The sequence below is a fragment of the Geotrypetes seraphini genome, chromosome 3 (assembly GCF_902459505.1).
Source record: "Geotrypetes seraphini chromosome 3, aGeoSer1.1, whole genome shotgun sequence".
Classification (NCBI taxonomy): domain Eukaryota; kingdom Metazoa; phylum Chordata; class Amphibia; order Gymnophiona; family Dermophiidae; genus Geotrypetes; species Geotrypetes seraphini.
In genome coordinates this window covers 283,366,081-283,393,835 of record NC_047086.1, presented here as the reverse complement: position 1 = coordinate 283,393,835, position 27,755 = coordinate 283,366,081, and the positions used below count along the sequence as shown (strand labels likewise).

At 43.2% G+C, this 27,755-nt stretch overlaps 1 protein-coding gene across 1 annotated transcript in view; it reads left to right on the top strand.

Annotated features, from left to right (window-relative positions):
• The first annotated feature begins 5,593 nt into the window (after positions 1 to 5,593).
• Positions 5,594 to 27,755, top strand: part of C3H1orf198 (chromosome 3 C1orf198 homolog) — an 84,223-nt gene continuing 62,061 nt past the window's right edge. The window contains exon 1 of the mRNA XM_033939487.1: positions 5,594 to 6,031. Within this exon, the coding sequence (XP_033795378.1) occupies positions 5,711 to 6,031 (321 nt within the window). The 5' untranslated portion in view covers positions 5,594 to 5,710. The remainder of the gene's footprint in view (positions 6,032 to 27,755) is intronic.

Genomic DNA, 27,755 nt, shown 5'->3' with positions numbered 1-27,755 from the left:
AGCAGCACTGGGTTTGAATCTATAACCTCAGGGTGTTAGGGCTTCAGCCCTAACAACTAGGCCACGTCTCCACTTGGTGGCATACCAATGGGGGGGAGGGGGCAGGTGTTAAAAATGATTGGCCCCGGGTGTCACATACCCTGGGTACGCCACTGCCTCCACTCCACCCTGGTTCTCAGTCCACTGCTCTAATCGCTAGGTGATAAGGTAACACTTGGTGGTGGAAGCACTTTGGGGGATGATGGGGTAGTTTTGGATGGTGAGGGTAATTTCAAGGAGGGGGGGTTAGTGTGAAAGGAAACCTTTCCTAACTACTATTTCACTGTGTAGGTAAGTTTCTATGTTGCCGAAGCTTGAATTGCTTCTCCCACAGATATTGCACTGAGTCAGAGTGAACAAGTATCACCTTACCTGGTGGCTAAGATTGCACGTGAGCTAAAACTGTACCCCAGCTCTTAGCTAAGTACAGAAAATACAGTTTAGAACAGGTTAACTGTATGTAAGTTTCTGTGCTGCAGAAACTGGAATTGTTTCTCCTATAGAAATGTATTGGGACCTTGGGGGGGGGGATCTTATTTCTCTGGAACTCTCACTTTCATTTTGCCCATTTTTTTAAATTGGTGTCTTTTCCCCAGTTTTTCCCCAAAGCCAAGTTTCATCCCATTCAGTTAAATGTTCAGAGTGGTATTTTGCCCCCACTGGACATTTCTGGGAGTTCTGGTCGACAAATCGATGAAGCCGTCTGCGCAATGTGTAGCGGCGGCGGCGAAAAGGGCAAACAGAATGCTTGGAATGATTAAGAAGGGGATCACGAACAGATCAGTGAAGGTTATCATGCCGCTGTATGGGGCCATGGTGCGACCCCCACCTGGAATACTAAGTCCAGCACTGGTCGCTGTACTTAAGAAGGACATGGTACTACTCGAAAGGGTCCAGAGAAGAGCGACTAAAATGGTTAAGGGGCTGGAGGAGTTGTCGTACAGCGAGAGATTAGAGAAACTGGGCCTCTTGTCCCTTGAAAAGAGGAGACTGAGAGGGGATATGATTGAAACGTTCAAGATAATGAAGGGAACAGACTTAGTAGAAAAAGACAGGTTGTTCACCCTCTCCAAGGTAGGGAGAACGAGAGGGCACTCTCTAAAGTTAAAAGGGGATAAATTCCATACAAACGTAAGGAAGTTCTTTTTCACCCAGAGAGTGGTAGAAAACTGGAATGCTCTTCTGGAGGCTGTCATAGGGGAAAACCCTCTCCAGGGATTCAAGACAAAGTTAGACAAGTTCCTGCTAGACCAGAACGTAAGCAGGTAAGGCTAGATTCAGTTAGGGCTCTGGTCCTTTACCTAAGGGCCGCTGCTGGAGCGGACTGCTAGACACGATGCACCACTGGTCTGACTCAGCAGCGGCAATTCTTATGTTCTTATGCAAAACTACATGGGGTGGATAATAGAAATTACCTGTTCAAATTGAAAAGAGGAGTCATTTTTAAAATTTTACTTTTAAGACTGTAATTGTTCAGGAATCTGCAATACCGTATTAAGTAATACCTATCTAACGTAGATTCTGATTGCTGATAATTATCTTTGAAAATACATAAAGTGGAAATTTAGCAGAGTGATAACATAAAGAGAAAATGTTATAACTTACCTAGTTAAAATTTGTTCTTGGAAAAGTACCTGTGAACTTACATTCCCTTTCCTTTTCCCAGCTAAACAAGTTTTAAATAGTAAAACCCATTTTTATATGTGTGAAAATTGTTCAGAGAGACATACAGTACATCTAAGGAACAAAGGAATAGAGCTTTCCAGAATTCATTGTTGAATGTTATTTAAACATACATACTCATGCTGACATTTCTTGCCAGCTATGTTTCTGCAAAGGAGACAAAAATAAATTTGGTTTATCTTCAGTAAGCCTCTGAATTTATCTAAACTAAACCAGATTTTAAACATTACTGAGCCAACAAAAATACATAATTGAGTTATGTACCTTGTACTTACTCTCAGCCTTTTATCCCTTCCTCCTACAGAAATACTCAGGGCAAGATTCTCAAAAGTTTAATGCCATCACTAAACTGTTTTCCGGTAGTTTATCCTGTATGCACTTTAGCGGCAGATTATCACAAGCGATTATCTCCGTCTTTAGCGAGGTTTCTAGCAGTCTCAGACACTGACATGCAAATGTGCTCTTCAACACTTAAATGAGCTCTCCAGTGATGTCCACTCCCTCCTGCTGTCCTAAAATCTCCGCCGTGACAAGCCCTTGCAGCAGTGGGGGGGGGGCACAGCTGGATTTTAGGGCAGCGGGAGAGTGGGGGCATCTTTCCCGCTGTTGTTGTGTTTTGGGGTTTTTTTGCAGTTTTTTTTCGGCGCATGTACCCATCGCTATCACCAGCAATGGGCACATGCAAATTTAGCGAATCTTCACTGCTGTCTGCCGACCTCGTTTGCATGCGCAATTTTTTAGATTCAGTATCAAAATGGCTGCTTTAGGAGACCGTCACTTTTTAATGCAGGTTTTTAAGAATCCTGGCCTCAGACCCTGATACTGAAAGGTTTAATGTTAAAGCCAAACAGCACAGAAATCATTGCACAAGAATAGTACAGCTTTCTAATGCTCAACAGAAATAGTATTCAAATTATGTGTGCTGTGAAACTGAGAGCAAGGGGAGGAACATGCCTAGCAAATGCACACAAGAGTTTTGCGTTAAGTGCAGCTCTTGTGTGCATGCCCAGACAAAACTGAAAGTGCAACCACACATTGGCATCGTTCAAGTTTCAAGATTATTTCTATTTGATATACCTCCTATCTCAAAGTCAAAGCGGTTTACAATTCAGTTTAAAAATATAAAATAAGGGTATTAAAAACAGAGACCACAAAAGACAACATGAGAAAAAAAACTTGATAAGTAAGAGGGATGATAATAAAATTACAATTAAAAAAAAGAGGATAACACAAGGGTAGATAGGATAATGAAAATGTAGATACTTATGCGTGAGAGGGACATATCAGCTTATATCTCATAAGCGTCTTTGAACAGAAATGTCTTAAGGTTTGATTTGAATTTGAATGGACAATCTTCCTCTCTCAGATTAGTAGAAAGGGCATTCCATAAAGTTGGAGCCACAACTGAAAATATGATTTTACATGTTGTGTCGTGAACGATATGGTGGATTGATGAACTAGAAAGCAGGTGCCTTTAAATATAAGAGTTTCAAAAAATTGTTTTCACTTGAATAATTCATATTTAAGTGCAGAAAAACAGGTGCCAATGTGTGCTTCCACTTTCTGTTTTGCTTGGACTCATGCACATTTGTTTCTCACTGTTAACATCTATAGGCTGTATGGGTTTCCTTCCGCTTCTAAAAGAAGACAAAACTGGCAGTTTAAAGTGAGAAATCCTCTCTTAAAAAATCTTCTACTATTATTTATCACTTCTATAGCACTGAAAAGCGTATGCAGCACTGTACATCTTGACATTTAATAGATAGTTCCTGCTCAGAAGAGCTTATAGTGTAACTTGGACAAACAGACATGACTTATAGGGTTGGGGATGCAGAACCCAAGATGAGAGGAGTCAGGAACTGAAAGCAGTCTTGAAGAATTGGGCTTTTAATGTGGACTTGAACATGGCCAGAGACAGAGCCTGCTGTAGGGATTTGGGCAGTTTGTTCCAGGCATATGGTGCAGCAAGACAGAAGGGACGGAGTCTGGAGTTGGCAGTGTCGAAGAGAACAGATAGGAGGGACCTACTGGCTGAGTGGAGCTCACGGGGGGGGGGGGGGGGGGGGGGGACATAGGAGGAAATAAGTGAAGAGAGAGAATGAGGGGCTGCCAAGTGAATGCATTTGTAGGTCAATAAGAGGAGTTTGAATTGTATTCGGAAATGTATGGGGAGCCAATGAAGTGCCTTTAGGAGAGGGGTATATAGCAGCTCTCACGGAATGAGTCATGCAGCTGAATTTTGAATAGATTGAAGGGGAGAAATATAGCTAAGCAGAAGACCTGAGAGTAGCGAGTTGCAGTATTCTAAACGCAAGGTGATGAGGGCATGGATAAGAGTTTTGGTGGTGTACTCAGAGAGGAGGAGTCAGATTTTGGTAATATTATAGAAGAAGACGCAGCAGGTTTTAGCGTTATGTTGTATCTGGATGAAGAAGGAGAGAAAGGAGTCAAAGATGACCCCGAGATTGCGAGCAGACAAGACAGGGAGAATAAGAATGTTGTCCACAGAGACAGAGAATAGGGAAAGTGGAGAGATGGGTTTAGGCAGGAAGATGAGCAGCTCCGTTTTAGCCATATTCAGTTTTAGATGGCGGTGAGACATCCAGGTGGCAATGTCAGACAGGCAGGTTGAGACTTTCTGTTTTGCTCCAACTCATAAACATTTATTTCTCACTATCAGTATTTGTAGGCTGCATGGGTTTCCTTCCACTTGTAAAAGAAGGCAAAACCGGCAGTTTAAAGAGAGAAATTCTGAAGAAATCCTCTCTTCAAAACCTTCAACACCATCCCCAAGCTGGCAGTAAAGGCAGCATTTGTTTCTGTACTATGCTCTGTGCACTAGGAGAGATTACCTCTCTAACATCTATTTGAGGATATTTAAATACAATTGGCAGCCATCTTTGGTGCTTATGTTGTTTCCTGCTGTAGAGCCCTCTGATCATTCTGTGCACATTTATATGCTCAATCTGATGCTAATTGTCTTAAAGCCAATCTTAGGATTTGAGTATCAGCCCCTCAGTGTGGGTTCCAGACCCTTTTAAACACTTTTATGAAGGGTGATGTTCTAAGGGAGTAGATTTAGTGGTGGGCAAATCATAGGCTTAACAGTAACAGGATGATTTATATTTACTTAGTGAAAAAGGTGACCCAAATAGAGGATAATTAAAAAAAAAACCCCAACAAGCAGCAAACGAAAATAGGGTTAATACCTTTATAGTCTGATGTTTAATAAACATACTGGGACCCTAGTGTTCACAACGCAGATGTGAGCAGGCTTAGGGGCTCAAGGCAACTGCCCTGGTTGCACCTTCTAAAACAGGCCCTATATGTTGATTAACTGAATCATTTCTGATTTAACTTTTGGAAGTTATAGCCTCCTTCTTCAGGACAGTAAGAGTAGGTTTTAAGCTTCCTAAAGAAATTTAAACATAGGTTAAATTCAAAATTTTTTTAAACGTTATTTTTATTTATTTATTCATTCATTCAATTTCCTAATCTATACCATTCTCCCCTGGGGAGCTCAGAACCGTTTGCACGAGTTTATTCAGATACTCAAGCATTTTCCCTGTCAGTCCCAGTGGACTCACAATCTATCTAATGTACCTGGGGCAATGGAGGGATTTGCCCAGGGTCACAAGGATCAGCGTGGGTTTGAACCCATAATCCCAGGGTACTGAGGCAGTAGTTTTAACCACTGCACCACACACTCTCCACAGCTGCCGTTTATTTGTATTTAATAAACTTTCAGGCCACCACACTACTTTATACCAGAGAGGGGAGCTGTGACCAGCAGTAGAGACCGAATGCTATGGAGCGGAGGAGCAGATAAAGTTTGGGGAAAGATGAGGGAACAGGAAAGGAGGGAGGAGCTTTGGGTGGGTTGGCAGCGGAGGGAGGCGGGCGGCTTTTCTCTTTCTTTGCCGGAGCTGCCAGCTCAGCCTCTCAGTGCCAGCTGGGGCTCGGTGCTGAGGTGGGGAGGGAGAGCCACATGGCCTCCATGGCTGCGGCGATCGCAGCGGCGCGCACGGCGGCCCTGGCGGGCAACCGGCCGTTGGACGAGCGCGAGCGCAAGCGCTTCACCTACTTCTCGTCGCTGAACTCCATGGCCAGGAAGATCATGCAGGACAAGGAGCGGGTCCGCCAGCGCTACGGGCCCGACTGGGAGCGGATGGCGCCCCGGGAGCAGGACGAAGCCGTCGACCGGTGCCTCATCGACCCGCAGGTCCAGGCCCGCTACGCCCTGCACCGGGAGCCGCCTGGCCCGCGCGCCGTCGTCACCGGCCAGAAGGTGGTGCACTTCGGCGACGAGGTAAGAGCCGCCGCTGGCAGCTGTCTCTTTAAGAGGGGAAGCGTCTAAACAGACGTACGTACAGTGTATCTCTGTGTGTGTGTGACATCTGTTAGCTCTGGCTTATAAGGACCCTTAAACATTTATTAGCTACAGAAAATAAGAGTAAATGAATAAGATATTCTGCACACGGGAATCCTTTTTTTCCCAATAGCTGATCAAGTTTGATGGGAAGGGGTACTGATGGCGGGTGCCGAGTCCGTTTTTTGTCAACAGGTGGAAGAAGGGATGGGGCGGGAGAGGAGCTTTCGAGCATACTGCTGACTGTATTTTGGATAGGAGTTGACTTTGCTTCCTTTTTAATTCGTCGTCTTCTTTGCAAATAGTAATAATAATGTTAAACAGTCGTGTCTTTTTTTTTTTTGGGGGGGGGGGTTGGGAAAGAGGCTTGTAGGGTCCAATAACTAAATTTCTACCCTAACTGGAGTGCTCTGAAGTTATTATAAAACTTCTTTATTTTATTTTTTATACCGTTCTCCCAGGAGAGCTCAAAACTGTTTACATGCATTTTATTCAGGTACTCAAGCAGTTTTCCCTCTCTGTCCCAGCGGCTCACAATCTATTTAATGTACCTGGGGCAATGAGGGGATTAAGTGACTTGCCCAGGGTCACAAGGAGCAACGGGGGTTTGAACCCACAACCTCAGGGTGCTGAGGATGTAGCATTAACCACTGTGCCACACTCTCCCACTAGTGCCTTAGGCTTGTTTTCAGTGTGTTAGTGAGAATCGGTTCAAAGCATGTATCTTTCAGTGTAAAGGGTTTCACCGTGCTGAATCGGGAAGTGGAATTTCCGGCTTGAGAAGGGATGCTTGGAACAACTTGTAGAACAAGAAAAGGGCAGGCAAGTGCGATCTGACTTGTAGAGAGGGTGCCTATGTAAAAATATTAATAACCTCCCCCACATCTAGAACAAACGTCCAAAACCAAAGGTGTAATAAATTATATCCCATGAAATCCTTGCAGAGCAGAGTTCTAGGCAGGTTACAAATAGCATAAGTAACAAAAGCTTGAAAATAATTTTTGCAAAATTATATAAGAAGGTATCAAAATAATCTAAATACTATGAAGTTGTGGGCATTTATATCCCGCATCATTACTACATGCTGAGCAGTTCACAATATGGCAGATACGATGCTCTTAATGTCTGTACCATACAAAGAAACACCTCAATAGGCAGCTGAGGGGGTCAAGTGCAGTTGCAACAGAGAGAAGCTGGATAGGGCAAAGTCATTCAGAAAAAATAGATGGTTAGCTACATTGAAGGTAAAGGGGGGTGGGACTTGTATACCACCTTTTTGTGGTTACACATTTTTAAGTGGTTTACCGTACATACTGTATATACAGGTACTTATTTCTACCTGGGGCACTTTAGGATTAAGTGACTTACCCAAGGTCACAAGAAGCAGTGTTGGGATCAATCCCACAACTTCAGGGTGCTGAGGCAGCAGTTATGCCGCTCCTCACCTTATGCGTACAGCAGGGAATGCAGACAGCAGGGAATAGAGAATGAAACGGGGTTAATTTTTCCCCCGTCCCCAAGGGAACTCATTTTCTCGTCTCATCCCCGCAAGTTCTTTTCGTGTGTCTGCTGCCCCTGCCCCATTTTTGCAAGCTCCAATCTCATCTGCACAAGCATCAAACACTTTAAAGTCGTAAGTGTTCAAGGTTTGTGCAGTTAAGGCAGAGCTTACAGAATGGGACAGGGACAAAACTTATGGGGATGGGGAAATTGAGTTCCCGTGGGGATGGGGAAAAATTTGTCCCTGGGTCATTCTCTAGCAGAGAGTCGGGTCTTTATTTCTGCTTAGCCATTACTCCCAATGATTAACTGCTACTTCCAGCCCCAAGTAGAAATGTTGTAGGTTTCTTGTCCTTATGTTCTGTTTGCTGCATAGTTTCTGACTAGCATTTTATAGTTTTACTAGTCGTTAAGCCCGTTACATTAACGGGTGCTAGAATTTATGTCTGTCTGTATTTTTCTTTCTGTCTCTTTCCTCCCTCCATTTCCCTGTGTAGCGCTGTCTCTGCTTTCTTCCTCAGTCTGCACTCTCAAGCTGTAACATTACTGCTTAGCTTTTTCTCCCTGCAAGCATCTCTGCTCTCTTACTCATCCCCAGTCTCTTTGCTATTTTTCTCTTCTTGCAGGGGTCTCTGCTCTCCTTTCTCTATATGTTCCTGATTCCTGCAAACTTCTGTTTTCTCTGTATGCTCTTGATCCTGTGTTTCCCTGTAGGTGTCTTTTCCCTTTTTTTTTTTTTTTTATTCCTTCTTCATGTATGGTTGATTTATTAAAAGTTTTTTTTATTTTTCCTATTTGTTGCATGCCTGTCTCCTTGGCCGCTGTATGTTTCTAATTTTTTGCTTTGTGTGTTTGTTTGTGTTTTTTTGCTGATTGTCTACTTGGTCGCTGTCAATCTGTCTGTCTCATTGGCTGCTGTATGTCTGTATGCCTTTTTTTCAGTCTAACTCCTTGGCCACTGTATGTCTGGAAGGTTTTTTTTCCTGAATTTATCCTTGGGCATTGTAATTTTTTATTTTTTTCTGTTTGTCTCCTTGGCTGTTTGTATTTTTTTGCTCTCTGTCTGTCTACTTGGACGCTGTATGTAAGTATGTCTGTCTCCTTGGCTGCTGTATGTCTGTTTGTCATTTTTTTTCCTGTGTCTCTCTCTCCTTGTCCTCTGTGTTTTGTTATTTTTTCAATCTGTCTCTTTAGCCCCCTGTCCTTCTGTGAGTGTCTGTGTCTCTCTCTCTCCTTGTCCTCTGTGTTTTGTTATTTTTTCAATCTGTGTCTTTAGCCCCCTGTCCTTCTGTGACTGTCTGTGTGTCTCTCTCTACTTGTGCACTGTTGTTTGTTTGTTTTTTTCAATCTCTCTTTAGCTCCTGATCCCCTCTCACTGACCCTTGATCCCCTCTCACTGACCCTTGCGCGACTGCATGTAATTCCGGTTAGGTTTCCATGGCAACCCTGCTCGCGGGTCTGTGAGTGTAGGGCCGTTTTGTCGGGTCTGGCGGCGCCGGGTTGGGAAGAGTCCTGGTTCCTTTTTTGGTTTGGGCCCGTGCAGAGGGGCTCAACAGCGCACCTTTCCTTCCCTCCCTCCATCAGGTGCAGTGCAGCTCCACCAATGTTAAAAGCAGCCGCGTCGAAATCGGAGCCCTGCCACTGCCGTAGCACTTTCCCCTCTGCCTTGGTCCCGCCCCTTCTCTGACATATGGGACCGCGGCAGAGGGAACTTGTTACGGTGGCGGCAGGGCTCCAATTTCAAAGCAGCTGCTTTTAACATAGGCGGAGCTGAACTGTACCTGATGGAGGAAGGGAAGGAACGGTGGGGCAAATTTGGTCAACGGCAGGAATTGTTTGGCGGACCAAGCACCGTGAAACCGTGAGGAAGGCCGTCGCAGCCTCGCAGCTAGGTAGGGGGACAACAATGGCGCTTATGCTCAAGCCCCCGCCGCAGCTCCTCTCTCGATCCTGGTGCGGTTCGAGAGAGGATTCGTGGCGGCGGCTTGAGCATAAGCGCGATTGTTGTCCAAGTTGCCGAGTTTGGTGACGTAAACCCGCGCATGCGCACTAAAAAAAACGCGACGGATCAGGGAACACGTTTTTTTTAGTGCGCATGCGCGTCCTACCATTTTATTATATTAGATGAATCTGGCAATGGAGGGATTTTGTATTGCTATTACTGATGTAACACCAGAAATGTATATTGTAGCTCTCTGCTTTGTATATGCTCTAATCTAGTCTAAAAATGTTAAGTTTCTTGATGTTGACAGTGAATTTGCCTACTATTCAAATCCATATTGATAAAACTGCATGCAAGACATCAGTTCAGAAAGTGATTAAAAACAATTTAATAACTAATTTCAGTAACAGCTTATAAATGTTTTAAATTTTCCTTCCATCAATTTTAACATCAATGAAATGACATTTGAGACTTTTTTTTTAAAAATTCATCTAGTATGTTCATGAACATTGTCAGGTATGTCACAGCAAAAGAAAAGCTGAGAACCACTGCTGTGTAATGTCCATGTTTGCATCTGTAAGTTTTATTTCATAGCGCTTGAGATGCAGGCCCTGTATTATTTTGCTGGCCCTTCTGTTGACTGCCTCAGTTGTATCTACGGCAGGGGTGCCCACATTTTTTTGGCTTGCGAGCTACTTTTAAAATGACCAAGTCAAAATGATCTACCAACAATAAAAATACTAAACATACACCCCCTCTTATACTGTGGTGCGCTAGCCGATTTAGCGTGCGCCCATTGTATTCTATGGACGCGTTAGCATTTAGTGCATGTTAAATCAGCTAGCGCGCCTTAGTAAAAGACCCCCATATTTATTTATATATATATCGAGTGCACCTCTTCTGTCCTCCAGACCTCGCTCCATTCCCCAACCAACATCTCTCTCTGTCCTTCCAGCTTTTCTTTCTCTCTCCTCCACCCCTATTGGCAACATGTCTCTCTCCTCTGTTCTGATCTTGCAACTCTTTGTTCTTCCTCAGGGTCTCTCCCCTTCTGTCCCATAGTCCAACATCTGCCCCCTCTCTTCTGCCTCCCCTTTGTTTCAGGTTTCTCCCTCTCTATCTTCCTTCTGCTAACATTTTGAATCCTCCCACCTTTGGTCCAGGTCTTTGTGTCTCTCACTCTCTTTGTCTTCCCCCTCCCCAGGGCCTGGCATCTCTCTTTCCTCGGTTCAGAGTGTTTCAACCTCTCTAAGCCCTCTAGTAGTCCAGGATCTGCCTTATCTGCCATGTCTTCCCACTCCCTTTTTGTTCAAGGCTGCTTTCCTGCCTCTCCTCAAGGTTCTTTTGTCTCTTCTCTCCCCCCTCCTCCCTGATCCAGCGTCTCTAAGGCAATCTCCCTCGCAACGGGCCCAATTTTACCCTGACGTGTGGGACTTTATCTCTGCTGCTTCCCTTAGACTGGATCCCTCACCTCCGTTCTTCCCTCTGGGCCTACCACAGTTGAAAGTTCATTACGGCAGCCTGCAGAGCGAACGTAGCATGCTGCCATCAGCTTCTGTAGCACGTTCCCTCTGCCGTGGTCCCGCACCTCCTCTGACGTTGGGGGCGGGACAGCGGCAGAGGGAACATGCTACGGAGGCTGACGGCAATCTGCTACATTGGCTCTGCAGGCTGCCATAATTCCACTACTTTAAAGGTGAGACAGTGACCGGGGGAATGCTAGGGAGAACATTGGCTCTGCGAGCTACCGGCGTTGCCTTTGCAATCGACGTTTTGGGCACCCCTGATCTATGGCATATGCTTACCAAAGTAAGACCTCCAGAACGTGATACAGTACTCCATGTGAGGACTAACTAACATCCTGGCAGAGTGGCATCCTTTTTTCCTACTAATTATGGCCCTCTTACTAAAGGGGAAGTATTGCAAAAAGTTTTTTTGGGGGGGAAAAATATATTAAGGAAAAAGAGGAAGACCTCAGTACTGGGGAACTGCACTAGATCAACACCCAGCAGACGACTTGTATTCTATTTAGAAGTTGGAACCTAAATGAGTTTGCCCCGTACATCATAATGTCTCCTCTGTGTGCAAAATAATGAAGTGAAAAAAACACTATTTCAAAATACTCCCCTCTTTTATGAACCCTATTATCATTCAGATTTCTTTTCACTGCTCAAAAAGAAAGTCCAGAAAATAGAAGTTCAACTTGTGTTCAAAGGAAATTATTCACTGCCTGACAGAGCTCTGTTTTGTTTAGGGATCAGGAACTTGTTAATCTTTTAGCATATGGAGCAGGTAAAGGTCCTCAAATAGACCAATATGAAACCTGCCCAAAACCGAGTGGAGAGACTGAATGAATTTTACTCCCTCCACCTCGCAGCAAAAATTATCAAGAGCTAATTCACGAAAGAGGTTTTTACCATGACCCGGGGCGCTAAACACTCTGATGCTTATAGGAATTCTCTGAGTATTGCAACAGTGTTGGAGCATTTAGCTCTCTGGGTTGCGGTAGAAATCTCTACCGCAGCTTAGTAAAAGGGGTGGTATATGTCTTCTTATGTGGCCTACTGTCCCTCAAGCTCTAACCACTGCTATAAAGTCTGTATTTTTAAATTAGGAACATTTTACGTCTTCTGCTCCCATCTAAATGGATGTTTGGAACAGAATCATATATTCCAGCTTTTCTGAGAAAAAAATGTAAGTAAGAATAAATAGTGATACATCCAGAGTTCTCTGAGCTTTGGCTTTATACATTTTTTTACGACAGAATTAAATAAAGCAAAGACTTCTCATGTTTGAAAGTGATGTTTTAAAATAGCTTTTGGAGACCTAGTTCAGTACATACCACTGCTTGATTAAGACTTCTACTTTAAATTTTTTTTTTTTTTTTGCATATCTAAAATTTGCAGAATGAACTTCAGACAGGATAGAGCCAACTATGTCCTAAACCAGCTTGAAGATCTTTTTACAGCATGAGAAAACATGCCAGGGTCACATTCTCTAATATTTGGCCATTTACATAGCACTGGAATCTCATAACCCTAAGTCTAGTAATTAAAGGGCTATTATTAACCCACAGTACAGTAAAAGGCAGCTGCCATTACTAGATAGAAAACTTTGCTAAAATTTTAAAATGGCCCCATGGGGAATGCTAACAATTTTTTTTTTTATCAGAGAAAATTAATGGGTCTTTTACAAAAGCTTAGGCCCTCTTAATAAGCCGCGGTAGAGGTTCCTGCCATGGCCTGGGGCGCTAAATGCTCCAAGGCTGCTCCAATGCTCATAGGAATTCTGTGAATGTCAGAGCAGTGTTGGAGCACTCCAGGCTGCAGTAGAAACCTCTACCGTAGCTTAGTAAAGGAGGGGGAGTGTTCCTAAAGGAATTGGTGCACGCTAAATGATAGCCAATTTTATACCTACAAGCTTCTAATCATTTAGGTTTTAGAGCATGCTAAGTTTTAGCGCTCTATCCCCCTCTTCTATTAAACTATGCTAGCAATTTTTAACGCAGTGAGCCACGCTGAATGGCCCGCACTCCTCCCGACACTCATAGAGTTCCTATGAGCGTCAGGAGCAGCGCGGGCCATTCAGCGCAGCCCTCTGTGCTACAAACTGCTAGCGCAGTTTAATAGAAGAGGGGATAAGTCTTGGATATGTTAGATTGCCAAGAATTGTAGCATTTAAAAATTACTTTTTTCATTTTTTGGTATTTTAAATGAAGTGATGAAATGGGCCTCTTTACACACAGTAGTGTTACTGTAGTAGAAGCACTTCAAATCCTAGAAAAGTACAATTGAATGAATAATGAAGTATACATCACATTTTTTCCCTGGTAAAAAAAAAATCTGTCATTTTGACTAGGAGCAATGTGACCCCTTTAAGAGCAGAGAGAGAGAGCCATGTTGACTCAGGCCAGTGGTTCATCAAAATCAAGACCTGACCCTGACCTGATCTCTTGGAAACTGGCAGATTCTCAGATACAAAAACCCATTCCTTGCTGCTTACTTCTGAAGTATGGGAGGTGTCTCGCTAGCTAATGCTTAATGGATATGACATCTAGAAACTTAATCAAATCTTTTTTTTTTATGCCGCTAAATTAGTTAGTTAGTTATTTGGATTTAAGCATAAGTACATTTGGTAAAAGTAAATTTTGGAGATGGCAGATAGTCTTATTTCTTATAGTCAAACATGATACAGGATCAGAAATATAAACATTTAACAACACTGTAAAGCAATCATATAGCAGAAATATGATAAATACCAGCACTGTACAACCAAATGATGCCATAATAGGCAGCATGGAAAGAATATTCAAATTACATATGATACGGCTAATAGTGCTGACATCGTGTTTGATTGCATTTTCTGTGTTGACTGAAAAACCCCCCACTCACTTTCTTAAATTTATTTTAAGTCTGCTACCAATTAGTTCAGAGCTTGGCAAACTATAGGCCGGAACTCCAAATGGAGTCCCAAAGCCTGCTCTTTGGGTCACAACTTGGGTGGGGTCTCCAAAGGTACATCATTATTCTATACATCCAGGAGGGGTCCACACAATTTTATTTGGCCACTATCATACCGACACAGGCACAATAAGATTGAGAAGCACTTGAGTTAGTTTCATTGAGTGTCCTCTAGTCCCAGTTCTGTTGAAAATAAGTAATCATTCCCTTGCACAAGAGTCGTCATTTTGTAATCTTTTATCCTTTATTTATTTATTTAAAATTTTTTTACCCACTTCATCCCATAATTCTGCACGGGAGTACAATAAAACATACACAAAAACTGCAGAAACGATGATAAAATAATAATCTTCAAGAGAAAGCTTGCTTAACCAAAGTCCTTTGTCATCTTTTCTCCCATCTAAAGAGCCCTAACCATTCAAGCCTGTATTCCTTTTAGTCACCCTTCTCTGAACCTTTTCTGAGATGTGGTGACCTGATCGGCACACAGTGCTCGTATCATGGATCGATACAGAAGCATTGCAACCACTGTTTTTGTTCTGTATCCTTTCTGAATATTTGCTGACATTCGATGGCTAAAAGAACCAACTGACACATGCTTTTTGCAGAGCAGTGAATGCTGATCCCTTGCACTGTTTCATGACAGGATATGAGAACAGTAATGCTGGCTCTGAGCTTTAGAGCCGCCCTGAACCTCACACAACAGACACAAATGTTGCTGGGACATCTGTAAAATGGAAAGACCATTTGTGTCTGGAATGTGAGGTTCAGGGCGGCTCTAAAGCTCAGAGCCAGCAATTATAACTGAATGTTGTATCTGCACTTTTTGAATAACTACATCTGGATCATTAAGAAATATTCCAAAGAATGACCACAAAAACATTTAGTCTATTTTAGTACTACTTATAACAAATACCCATTATTTTATTTACAATATTTCTTCTGTCCTTGTTCCCACTAATAATTATGTTTTTGGTAAGGGTGTTAGCAGTATGAATGCTGGTAATGTCTGAATAAGTAATAAAGAAACTCCAAAACAAAAGAAAAATGGAACTTTAGTTTTCGGATGTCTCAGGCAAAACAGATGAATGAAAGCCAAGTTTATTAGATATATTCAAGTTTCCAAACATAAAATTCACACAAATGAATAGGGACAAGTCAATCCAAGACAAGCTATGCCAAATGATTGGCATTCATTCATCTGTTTTTCCTGAGACATCAGGAAACGAGAGTTCCATTTTTCTTTAGTTTTGGAGTTTCTCGATTGGTGTGTGGAACTTAGATCCTTTCCTTTTTTTTTTTTTTTTTGTTGTCGTTTGCTTTATAAATAAGCAATAAGATGTAAATAAAACCAAATAATTTTGGGAGATTAGAAAGTTGTTTCAATAAATCTCCTATTTTATTTTAACCTCTACAGTTTATAAAACTAGAGAATAGTGGATTTTTTTCTCCTAATTCTATAAAAAGCGCTAAAAATTGCATGCACAGTTTTGGTCATATACCCAAATTGTGTGGCAGTCATTGAATAACAAGCTAATTATTGCTGATAATTACAGGTTTATGTGTATAAATTTAGGTGTGGGATCCATGCCTAAATTTTACATGGGAGTAAAAAAAAAAACCCCAACAACCTTATGACAGCAGGCTGTAAAAAAAGACCCAGTTTGGGAATATTTTAATGAAGTTCCTCTATCTATGGTAAAAGCAGCCATGCATACAAAATGCAAACACTGTAACAAAGAAATACAAGGCCTGGTGGCCTGAATGAAACAACATCATGAGAAGTGCTTTCATGAAGATGACAAAAGGAACATGTTTTAACAGGCAGGATCTTCATGTTAGTAAATGTTTGATTTCATCATGTATCTTAAGACTACCTTGAGGATTTGTCATATTTGAGCAAAAATATATTTTTTGTTACTGCATGTTACCATCTTTTTGTTACAGTTGTTACTACTCTCACATGGAGCACATTAGAGCACATAGAGGTAAGTAAGGAGGATGTCCTCAAACAGATAGACAGGTTAAAATGCGGTAAATCACCGGGCCCGGACGGGATCCACCCAAGGGTTCTGAAGGAACTAAGACAAGAAATAGCGGGCACAATCCAGCATGTTTGCAACCTATCCTTGAAAACTGGTGAGGTACCAGAGGACTGGAAATTGGCGAATGTCACACCTTATCTTCAAGAAGGGATCGAGGGGTGACCCCGGGAACTACAGGCCGGTGAGCCTGACTTCAATTATAGGGAAGATGGTGGAAGCTATGATCAAGGACGGCATTTGCGAGCACATCGAGAGGAATGGCCTACTGAGAACAAGCCAGCACGGATTCTGTAAGGGAAGGTCGTGCCTAACGAACCTTCTGTACTTTTTTGAGGGAATAAGCAGTCGGGTGGACAATGGGGAACCCATAGACATCATTTACCTCGATTTTCAAAAGGCTTTTGACAAGGTGCCACATGAAAGGCTGCTTAGGAAGCTGTGGAACCACGGGGTGGGAGGGGATGTGCACAGATGGATCAAGCACTGGTTGTCGGGTAGACTGCAGAGGGTCGGAGTGAAGGGCCAATATTCTGACTGGCGGGGAGTCATGAGCAGTGTGCCAAGGGATCGGTGCTGGGGCCGTTACTCTTCAACATATTTATCAATGACCTGGAAAAGGAGGCAAAGTGCGAGGTTATAAAATTTGCAGACGATACCAAACTGCGGTAGAGTTAGGTCCAGGGAGGAGTGTGAGGACCTGCAAAGGGACCTGGACAAGCTGGAAGACTGGGCAAACAAATGGCAAATGCGCTTTAACGTGGAAAAATGCAAGGTCATGCATATAGGGAAAAAGAACCCGTTGTTCAACTACAAATTGGGGGGGGCATTGTTGGGAGACAGCAGACTTGAGAGAGACTTGGGTGTGCTGGTGGATGCATCACTGAAGCCATCTTCACAGTGCGCAGCAGCCTCGAAAAAAGCCAACAGGATGCTGGGCATCATAAAGAGAGGCATAACAACCAGGACGCGGGAAGTCATCATGCCATTGTATCGAGCGATGGTGCGTCCACATCTGGAATACTGCATTCAGTATTGGTTGCTACACCTCAAGAAGGACATGGCGGTACTTGAGAGAGTCCAAAGGAGAGCAACGAAACTGGTAAAAGGGCTGGAACACTGCCCATACGCCGAGAGGTTGGATAGGCTGGGGCTCTTCTCTCTGGAAAAAAGGAGGCTCAGGGGAGATATGATAGAGACCTTCAAGATCATGAGGGGCATAGAGAGGGTGGATAGGGACAGATTCTTCAGACTGAAGGGGACAACAAGTACAAGGGGGCATTCGGAGAAACTGAAGGGAGATAGGTTCAAAACAAATGCAAGGAAGTTTTTTTTCACCCAAAGGGTCGTGGACACTTGGAATGCGCTACCGGAGGAAGTGATCAGGCAGAGTACGGTACAGGGATTGGACGGATTCCTGAGGGATAAAGGGATCGTGGGATACTGAGGGAGGAGCTGGGATATAACACAAGTATAGAAAGCTAACCAGGTAATAAGTATAGAAACCCAACAGGTCGTGCATGTGCAAGACCGGAGGGTTAGGACTACGATGGGAAGATAGGACTTCAATGAGAAACCAAGGTGGCAAGGGAGCCCCTTCTGGTGATTCAGACAGGTCGTGACCTGTTTGGGCCGCCGCGGGAGCGGACTGCCGGGCAGGATGGACCTATGGTCTGACCCGGCGGAGGCACTGCTTATGTTCTTATATTATGTTCTATTTTTCATAACGAGTAAATATTCCATTTTTGGGCCATACTGTCTGGGGCAGACAGAGAGGAGAATGGTATGAAAAGCAATGGAAAGCTGCAATCTTGTAAACAATCCAGCTTTTACTCCAAGATCAAAATGGAAAGGAAGAGAGACCTTTGAGACTAAAATTGTGAAAAGTGGGCTTCCTCTCCAAGGTTCAAGTAGATGATACTATTTGGGAGGATTAAGGCAGATCTCCATGTTACCATCCTCTTTTTGCTCTCAGTGCTTATCTTCAGCACACTGAACAGGTTAATTTGTTATGGGTGGGAATGCAATTTCCTGTTGACATAGTGGAGTTCTGTTATTCTTATGGGGAGTAGTAGTAGGTGATTGTTAAAATTCTGTCACTTCATTTGTGTCACTAACCTGCCCAATCGTGACCAATCTGTGTCCTATCCGGGCAGGGCCGATTGATCCTGGAAGCCAAAATATTCTAATGGGGGCGAACGGAGGCACACCCCTATCCGCCGACATGGATCGCTAGGTAGCAATACCGACGCATGTGCAGACCATTTACTTTTCCTGTAGATGGTCTGTGCATGTGGTTTGCTGTCTGTTTATTTTTGGGGTTTTTAAAAAAAAATTTTTACTGGCTCCAACTCACCTGCTCTCTGCCCCCATTCCTTACAGTGCGAGCCACGGGTTTAAAGCGGGTTAAAACCATGGGCTCGTACTGCAGGGAAGGGCGGTAGAGAGCAGGAGAGCTGGGGAGCCAGAGAGCAGATTTATTTCAGGGTTGGCAGGACGTTTAGTGAATCGCGTCCCTGCCTACTTTGCATGCCGTATCCCCTCATTTGAATGCATGGATCGGAATCTGATCGGTACACAGGTTAGTAAATTGGGTCACAGGGAAAATCGGGTCACAAAGGGGTCGCAAACCGATTGGTAAACGATGGGTTTGCTTAGTAAATTTAGCCCTAAGTCAAGATGACTGCTTTATGTGTATTTGCTGGATATTTTTCTCTCTAGCAGGTACATAAAACTGGCCTGCCATCAGCCAGGTCAAAATACACACTCTTCAGGGCTTCAAATTGAACTTTGCCTACTTGAACATTGTGGTTGCTAGTGCTGCCCGATTCAGGAAAAAAAATTGATTAAATTCAGCCTATTGAATCGATTTTTCGATTTGATTTTCCTGCCCAATTGGGTGGTTGTTGGTTTTTTTTTTTTTTCCAAACATCCTGGTGGGTTTATTTTATAAAGCAAGGAGTGTCCAATCAAGACTGGTGGACTCGATTTTATTTCACAAGTCTCTTATTTGTTCAGACTCAATGACTCGACATGTACATGTTTCAGCCAAACCGGCCTGCTTCAGGAGTCTACAAATCAAAAGACACACAACTAATAAATGAAACAAATATATACATATATATGCATAAAAATCAATAAAATTGGAAATATATCATAAGCATATGAAAATGACAAAAATAGCAATAAGCATATATGCATCAATGAATAAAAGAACAAAGGCAGCACTAATCAATTAAAAACATATACAAAATAATGCATACACAGTTGAAAATTAAGTGGGAACTTCTTTCTCTCTTTGCCATTGAAAATTAGTTGAGCATTTGAACAGTATGTTCTTTTTCAAGCTCTTTTTCAAAATAAGTTATAAACAGTGATGGGGCGGTGGGTTTGGCTATAGGAGCCAAACTGGTTATTCTAGTCCTCTAAATTTTCTCTTCATTTTGCCTCTTCCCTCCACTGGAGTTCCTTTCTACCCTAACTCTTGTTAACTGTGTCGAGCTTTACGAATGTAGAGATGATGCGGTATACAAGGTATATAAGGTTTAGATTAGATTAGATTAGATATGCATATCAAGAAATGTGATATATAATAAGCATACTTTAAACATTGCATACAAAATAAAAGGACAGCACTAATAAATTACTAAAAGCAACAAAAATGCACACCAATCATGCATACTAATGTAAAAAATATAAATATGTTTAATGTGAGGTTAAACTGTTTCTACATATTGCTAAATCCTCAAGAATAACTCCCCTACAATAAATGTAATGAAGTTGTCAGATTCAAGATTTCAAGCCCAATCCCTCAATTTTTTTCCCCAAACTAGAAACAAAAATAATGAATAATATTGGTGACAGCAGGAAGCCCTGAGGGACTCTACAAACTGTCTTCCAGTAATCAGAGAAGGTCCCCATCATTTTCACTCTATGTGATCTAGAAGGGAATAGACTTAATAGATAAAGACAGGTTGTTCACCCTCTCCAAGGTAGGGAGAACAAGAGGGCACTCTCTAAAGTTAAAAGGGGATAGATTCCGTACAAACATAAGGAAGTTCTTCTTTACCCAGAGAGTGGTAGAAAACTGGAACGCTCTTCCGGAGGTTGTTATAGGAGAAAACACCCTCCAGGGATTCAAGACAAAGTTAGATAAGTTCCTGCTGAACCGGAACATACGCAGGTAAGGCTAGTCTCAGGGCACTAAGCGGACTGCTGGGCACGATGGACCACTGGTCTGACCCAGCAGTGGCAATTCTTACGTTCTTAGAGTTTAGAAAGCCTTCAAACCAATTTAACATCAGTTCTGTAATACCTATTTTTGCAGTCGATATAGTAACAACCCATGATCCGCAACATCAAATGCTGAGGCCAGATCAAATTGAGCCAGAAGTACGTCTTGCATTCTTTTCTATTCAACAGATTCTATACCACCTCTATCCTCGCACTGGGATCTCAAAGTGGTTTACAAAATAAATACAAACAAAACTAACTCAGAAAATTACTAAAATACGGTAAAAAGATTTAAGACTACAATGAAACAAAATTTAAGGGTTCAGATCCCTACTGGAATATAATTCATAAGAACATAAGAAGTTGCCTCCGCTGGGGCAGACCAGAGGGTCATCCTGCCCAGCGGTCCGCTCCCGCTGCGGCCCATCAGGCCCACTGCCTGAACAGTGGTCTCTGACTAATTTTATAATTTACCTCTAATCCTGTCCCTATAACCTTACCTCTACTCCTATCTGTACCCCAAATTCCAAACTGAAAATGCTTTAAAAGAAAAGGATTGCTCAAGAATCCATTTACCACATATCCCTGCTGGTCTATGATCTAATTTCTGAGTTCAATTTTCCCCAATACCATCTCAGTGCTAAAGACAGGTTGCAATCAATGTACAATATTACGTAAATCCAAATACTCTGAAAGTTGTTTAGAGACAATGCCTCCCATGATCTTCACAAAAAGATGTACAGATGCTACTAGTCTATAATTTGTGATACTTTTTCTGTCAAATTCTTTGGTATGCTGTGGATTAAGCAGCCAACAGGACAACATACCTGTGTTATTTTACATTCATTTTCTCTTAAGGCATCTGTTCACACCTGTTGCATCATAACTTTAAGATGGCTGCAGCACAGCTTCTGATGACAGGCTAGGCCTGCAAGCTTTCAGAAACTCTGAACAGATATTTTAAGAACAAAAATAAACTAGAAAAGAATGTGCTGAGGGAATGCTTATAAAACACAGATTGCCATGTCCTGGTGTGGGAACAGAACTTGAAAAGTCTGTACAAACTTTGGCACGCTGGAGAAAGCGTGTGTTTAAAGTTTGCATAAGGAGATTTCAGGCTTCTTTTACAAAGGTACGTTAGGGCATTAACGTGTGGAATAGCGTGCGCTAGCCGCTACCGTCTCCTCTTGAGCAGGCAGTAGTTTTTCAGGTAGCACGCGCTAATCCGGTGCATGCACTAAAAACGCTAGCGCACCTTTGTAAAAGGAGCCCTTTGTTTGGTAAAAGTGTATAAAAATTTATTTATTTGAAGCATTTATATTCCACACTATCAATTGGTTTCTAGGCGGATTACATATCTACATAAATAATTTAAAATATAGCACAACATAAATTTCAGGGGTAACAATTACAGGGGGGAGGGTGTAGGTTATAGGTACACAATCATATTGGTAAACAAAACAAAATACATTTAGCTTATCAACTTCTACAGTGACATAAGAATAGTCTTTCTGGGTCAGTCCAATGATCCTTCTAGCCCAGTATCCCATCTTCAGAGGCCAGACCTGGCAAAAGCCCAAATAGTAGCAGCATTCCATGCTACCGTCCCATGTCTGTCTCAACAGCAGGCTATGGACTTTTCCTCCAGGAATTTGTCCAAACCATTTTTAAAACCAGCTACATTAACTGTTCTTACCACATCCTCTGGCAACATGTTCCAGAGCTTAACTATGCTACGAGTGAAAATATATTTTCTCCTATTGGTTTTAAAAGTATTACTCTGTAACATTCAGGTTCTAGCTAATCAGAAGGTCCATTTGCGTCTGCTTAGTGATATTCCATCACACATTAACAAGTGGGATAAGCATCTTTGAAACATATGGTTTATATCAAGTGAATAATTTACTTGTACCCTAAGAAGGGAAAGGGACTTATATACTGCCTTTTTGTAGTTTTTATAACCACATTCAAAGCGGTTTACATACATGTACTTCAGGCATGTTCCCTATCTGTTGTAGTGGGCTCACAATCTGTCTAATGTACTTGGGGCAGTGGAGGATTAAGTGACTTGCCCATAGTCACAAGGAGCAGCATGGGGTTTGAACCCACAACCTCAAGGTGATGACGAGGCTGTAGCTCTAACCTCTACACCACACTCTCCTTCTTTCCGTCCCTCCCCTTCCCCCCTGTACCTTTTTAACTTTAGCGCACAGCCACCAACTTGCTGCCCACATCAGCTTCAGTGCTTTCTCTGATGTCACTTCCAGGACCTGCAGCTAGGGGGAAGGAGTGTGTGAAGGGTGGGGCATGGATGAGGGTGGGAGAGGGGTGGCACTCACCCTCGCTATGCCACTGACAGTAATGAACCTCACTCTTAAGCCAGGGTGTGTGGAGTGTGAATTTAGTCTGTCAAATTTACTATTAATGCTTGTTGTAGAACTTACACTATGCCAAAGTGAGCTTCCCTCTGATGTTTATAAAATGTAACATGTTTGGGCAGCCTGTCTAGGTGTGCTTTAAAATTCCTTTTAACAAGACCTGTGGCCCCCAATATAAAGGGAAATATTTCTGTAACTGCTACATTGTTGTTGGTTTTTTTTTTTTGGTCTCTGATTGCAGTCTTGGTACTGGAGGATCTTCTCGTTTTTGTACAATTCACAGAATAAATGCTTGGGACTGAAATTTCTATGATCAATACCATTTCAGTGTTTTGCTCTTCTATCACTATGTCCGGTTTCCTATTTAGTTATTGAAGAGAAACCTTGAATAATCCTGGGTTGGCTTTAAATATTTATCTGGGAGCGTACTCCACCCCTCCCCCTCGACTTTGCACCGTTGGGTTTTGCTTGATCTGTTAACTTCTACTCTCCACCTCCCTACTTGGACCGGGAGCAGCAGCAGAGGCAGAGCGGGAGTAATGCGGAAGGCACTCGGGGTGTGGTAGCGTGCTCCACCCCTCCCCCTTGACTTTGTACCGTCGGGTTTTGCTCAACTGCTACTCTCAACCACAGCTTTCATTCCCAACTGTTACGCCCAACCACAATTTTCACTCTCAACATATATTCTCACACCACCAAGGCTCTCTCCAGCATTTACACTAAAGTAATTCCTACTCCTACCCATCAGGTACAACACAAGAAGAACAACTTTCTCACAGCCAACTACTTGTCCCCACTACCCCTCCCCCAAAAAATAAAAATAAAAAAATGAAGCTAATCCCACAAACATACACCCAGGCCACTCTACTGATAATCCTCCTCATTACCAGTTGGAAAACAGTAGCAAACAACTTACCAGCCCCACTCACATGCTCCACTGCAAACAAAATCCAACACCACAACAGGAGAACCCCAATAGTTAGAAGCTCAAACCACCAAACCAGTGTTCAACATCCCATCACCTTAGCCTGGAGAAGAAGACCACTTTCCAAGACCAAACCTCAACCTCCTCCTAAAACACTCATCTACCCTGAAACGACTCACAATTTCCAAACAGATATCACCACCCTAACATGTGCCTACTTAAAACATTAGAGCCTTAGGACCTAAAAAAATTGGATAAAAACCGAAAACCTAGACTGCCTTTTCCTCACAGAAACCTGGTTAACCTCAGACCCAGATCCTAGAATAACAGAAGTTTACCCTCAGGGATACAAAATAACAGTGACCTGCAGAAAAAAAAGAGGAGGAGGACTAGCAATCTTAATAAAAGACTCCCTAACCCTAAATATACTCGATAAAACATCCACCCCACAAATGGACTTCCTTGCCTGCCATCTCTCAAGTACCACTCTAAAAAACTCAGTAAACTGCATGCTCTGCTACATAACACCAGGAAACTGGACCACAGTAAGACCTGAATTTGAAAACTTCATATACCAAAATTCATTAACAGCAGAATACAACCTCATCCTAGGAGACCTAAACATACACCTTGAAGACCAAGCATCCAAACCAGCAGAAGACTGTCTAGCATTTCGCAATGCCTTATCCTTTAAAATCCTAAACCCACAAACCATGCATGAAAAAGGACACCAACTTGACATCGCAGCCTTCATGACCCATCAACCATCCTCCCCAGAAATTCAAACACCTAATGGAACCTGGTCCCCATCCCTCTGGTCAGACCACTACACATACACCTTCAACATCAACTGGACCAAGAACGAAACCATACCTAAACCCAAAAAAATAACTTACACCTCACGCAAACACATCGACCCCCTCCAATTTTTGGACAAAAATAGATGAAACAATCCAGGACTGTGACTCCAAGGACTTCATCTCAGTGGAACAATCTGACTACCAACATCCTTGATGAACTAGCCCCACTACAAACCAAAACTAGAATCAGCAGAAGATCAGATCAGTGGTTTGACAATGAGCTACTCCTACTTAAAAGACAATGCAGACGACTAGAAAGAAAATGGAGAAAAACCAATCTAGATCACACAAAAACCGCCTGGAAAAAAACTAACAAACAATACAAAATACTACTAAAGGACAAGAGAAAAACACATTACACTAATCTAATAGGCACACTAATCTAATATGCACAGCAACCCAAAATACCAAAAAAACTATTCAAAATATTAAGACCTAACAGACACCAAACCCTTACATGACCACTAACAATACCCCACCCCCCTCAGCCACCCTCTTAGCAGAACACTTCAAGAACAAAATTACAAATGTCAGAGCCACCCTCAATTGTACCCCATCCCACCTAAACGAACTCAAAATTATTCCCACAGATAAAGAATCAACTGCAGCTGACAGAACATGGTCTCAATTCCCCAACATACAATGGTCTGAATTCAATAAACTCTACAAAAAGTACAGCCACGCATCCTGTGACCTTAACCACTGCCCGTCGTATCTCCTTACAACCTCCAGCACAAAATTCCGTACTCTACTTCTGCAATGGATACAAACCATGCTCACTGATGGCCTATTCCCAACTTACCTCAGTGAAATCATCATCACCCCAATCCAAAAAAGATCCAAAAGGACCAACAGACCAACCATCCAACTACAGACCCATTGCCTCAATACCTCTATATGTCAAACTGACAGAAGGCCTAGTAGCCAAACACCTCACCAACTATCTAGATGACCATAATATTCTTCACCCCACGCAATCTGGCTTCAGATCCAAATTCAGCACAGAGACATTACTAGGCTCCCTCATTGACACAGCCAGACAACATCTCAGCAAAGGAAAAAAAATGCTTCTCATACAACTAGATCTTACCGCAGCATTTGACCTGGTAGACCATAACATCCTACTGCAAATTTTGGATGCAATAGGCATCTCAGACAAAGTATATTCTTGGTTTGAAGGCTTCCTAAAATCCAGAACATACAGAATAAAATCAGATAAAGAAAAATCTGAACCTTGGTCCAACCCTTGCCGAGTACCACAAGGATCCCACTATCCCCTACGCTCTTCAACCTATACACTGCATCTCTCGGAACATACCTGGATAATCTAGGCATCACCACCTACAGTTATGCAGATGACATTACCATTCTCATACCTTTTGATCAACCAAAGACCGCCATGACAAACACACTACACCGAACACTAGAAACAGTAGCAACCTGGATGAAAGATCACAAACTGAAAACTCAACACAGAAAAAACTAAATTCATCCTCCTCGAAAATGACAAAGTCCCAACCATAACCAATATAGAAATTAACACAATCAACTATCCCATTCAAACTTTCATAAAACTACTAGGAATGACTATAGACCGATGCTGCACCATGCAACCACAAATAAATAAAACAATACAAAAATCCTTCATAGTTATGAGAAACCTAAGACAAGTCAGGAAATTCTTTGAAAAAACATAATTCCAACTTTATAGTATAATCCCTAATCCTAAATCTATTAGATTACTGCAACATCCTCTACCTCCCTGCCCTGCTGCAATGACTAAACAACTACAAACGATCCAAAATACAGCTCTTGAGACTCATCTACTCATTGAGAAAACACGACCATATTACAGAAGCATACATCAACTCACATTGGTTACCAATCCAAGAAAGAATACTATTTAAATTCTACTGTATGTTATTTAAAACCTTAAACGGAGACAGCCCAACCTACCTGAACAACCACCTCATCCAAACCACCTCAATCAGACATAGAAAAACACACACCCCATTCACACACCCCTCGATCAAAGAAGTAAAACGGAAAAAACTATACGATGGCCTCCTGGCCACTCAAGCAGCTAAACTAGATCAGTGTTTTTCAACCGCTGTTCCGCGGCACACTAGTGTGCCGCGAGATGTTGCCTGGTGTGCCGTACGGTCAGGGCCACCATCAGGGCAGTACCACCAGTCCTGCATTCAGGGGCCCCGGGCTCCCCCAGGGTCCTAGGCCACAGTCTAGGGAGAGGGGCGGTCCGCCCCACGTGGACAGGAGAGAGCTGGACGGGGGACCCGCGGAGTTCAATACATCTCGAGCCGCGAGGCTCGTCTTCTGTTCCTGCCTGCCCTGCAGCTAACATATAGCCGATCGCAAGCGTTCCCCGATGTCAGCGCTGACGTCGGAGGGAGGGCTTAAGCAAAGCCTGCCCTCCGACGTCAGCGCTGACGTCGGAGAATACTTCCGTTCGGCTATTTGTGCGCGGCAGGGCAGGCAGGAAGCAGAAGACAAGCCTCGCGGCTTGAGCTTCGTTTTGCTGAGAAAGTTGCAAAGATGGGCTGGGAGGCAAACACGGAACACAAAAGGGGGGAGGGAGTGCGTTTTGGACACAAGGCATGATCTTGGGAGAGAGGAAGGGAGGGAAAGAGATGCTGAGGTGGGGGAGGGAATGGGTTTTTGGACACAGAAGGCATGGACTTGGGAGAGAGGAAGGGAGGGAAAGAGATGCTGAGGTGGGGGAGGGAATGCGTTTTTGGACACAGAAGAAATGGACTTGGGAAAGAGATGCTGAGGTGGGGGAGGGAATGAGTGTTTGGACACAGAAGGCATGGACTTTGGAGAGAGGAAGGGAGGGAAAGAGATGGTTGTGTACACGGGGAATAGAAGAAAGGAGAATTTTTGGTCATAGGGAGGGAGTGAGGTACAGATAGTGGCATACCAGGGTGGGGTGGGCGGTCTGCCCCACCCCGGGTTTACGTCCCAAGGGGGTGCACAGCTGGCCACCCTCCAGTGTTGTCCCTAGGCCGGCAAACTGCGGCTCTTTAGCCACTTGAGTGCCACCGCCGCCATCGGGAACAGGCCGGCGCCAAGTTCTCCCTGCTTTTCCCTTGTGGGGCCGGCCAACTCTCGCCACTCGCGTCAATTCTGACGTCGGAGAGGACGTTCTGGGCCAGCCAATCGCTGCCTGGCTGGCCTAGAACGTCCTCTCCGACGTTAGAATTGACGACGGGTGGCGAGAGTTGGTCGGCCCCGCGGGGAAGAGAAGCAGGGAGAACTTGGCGCCGGCCTGTTCCCGATGGCGGCGGTGGCACTCAAGTGAATTAC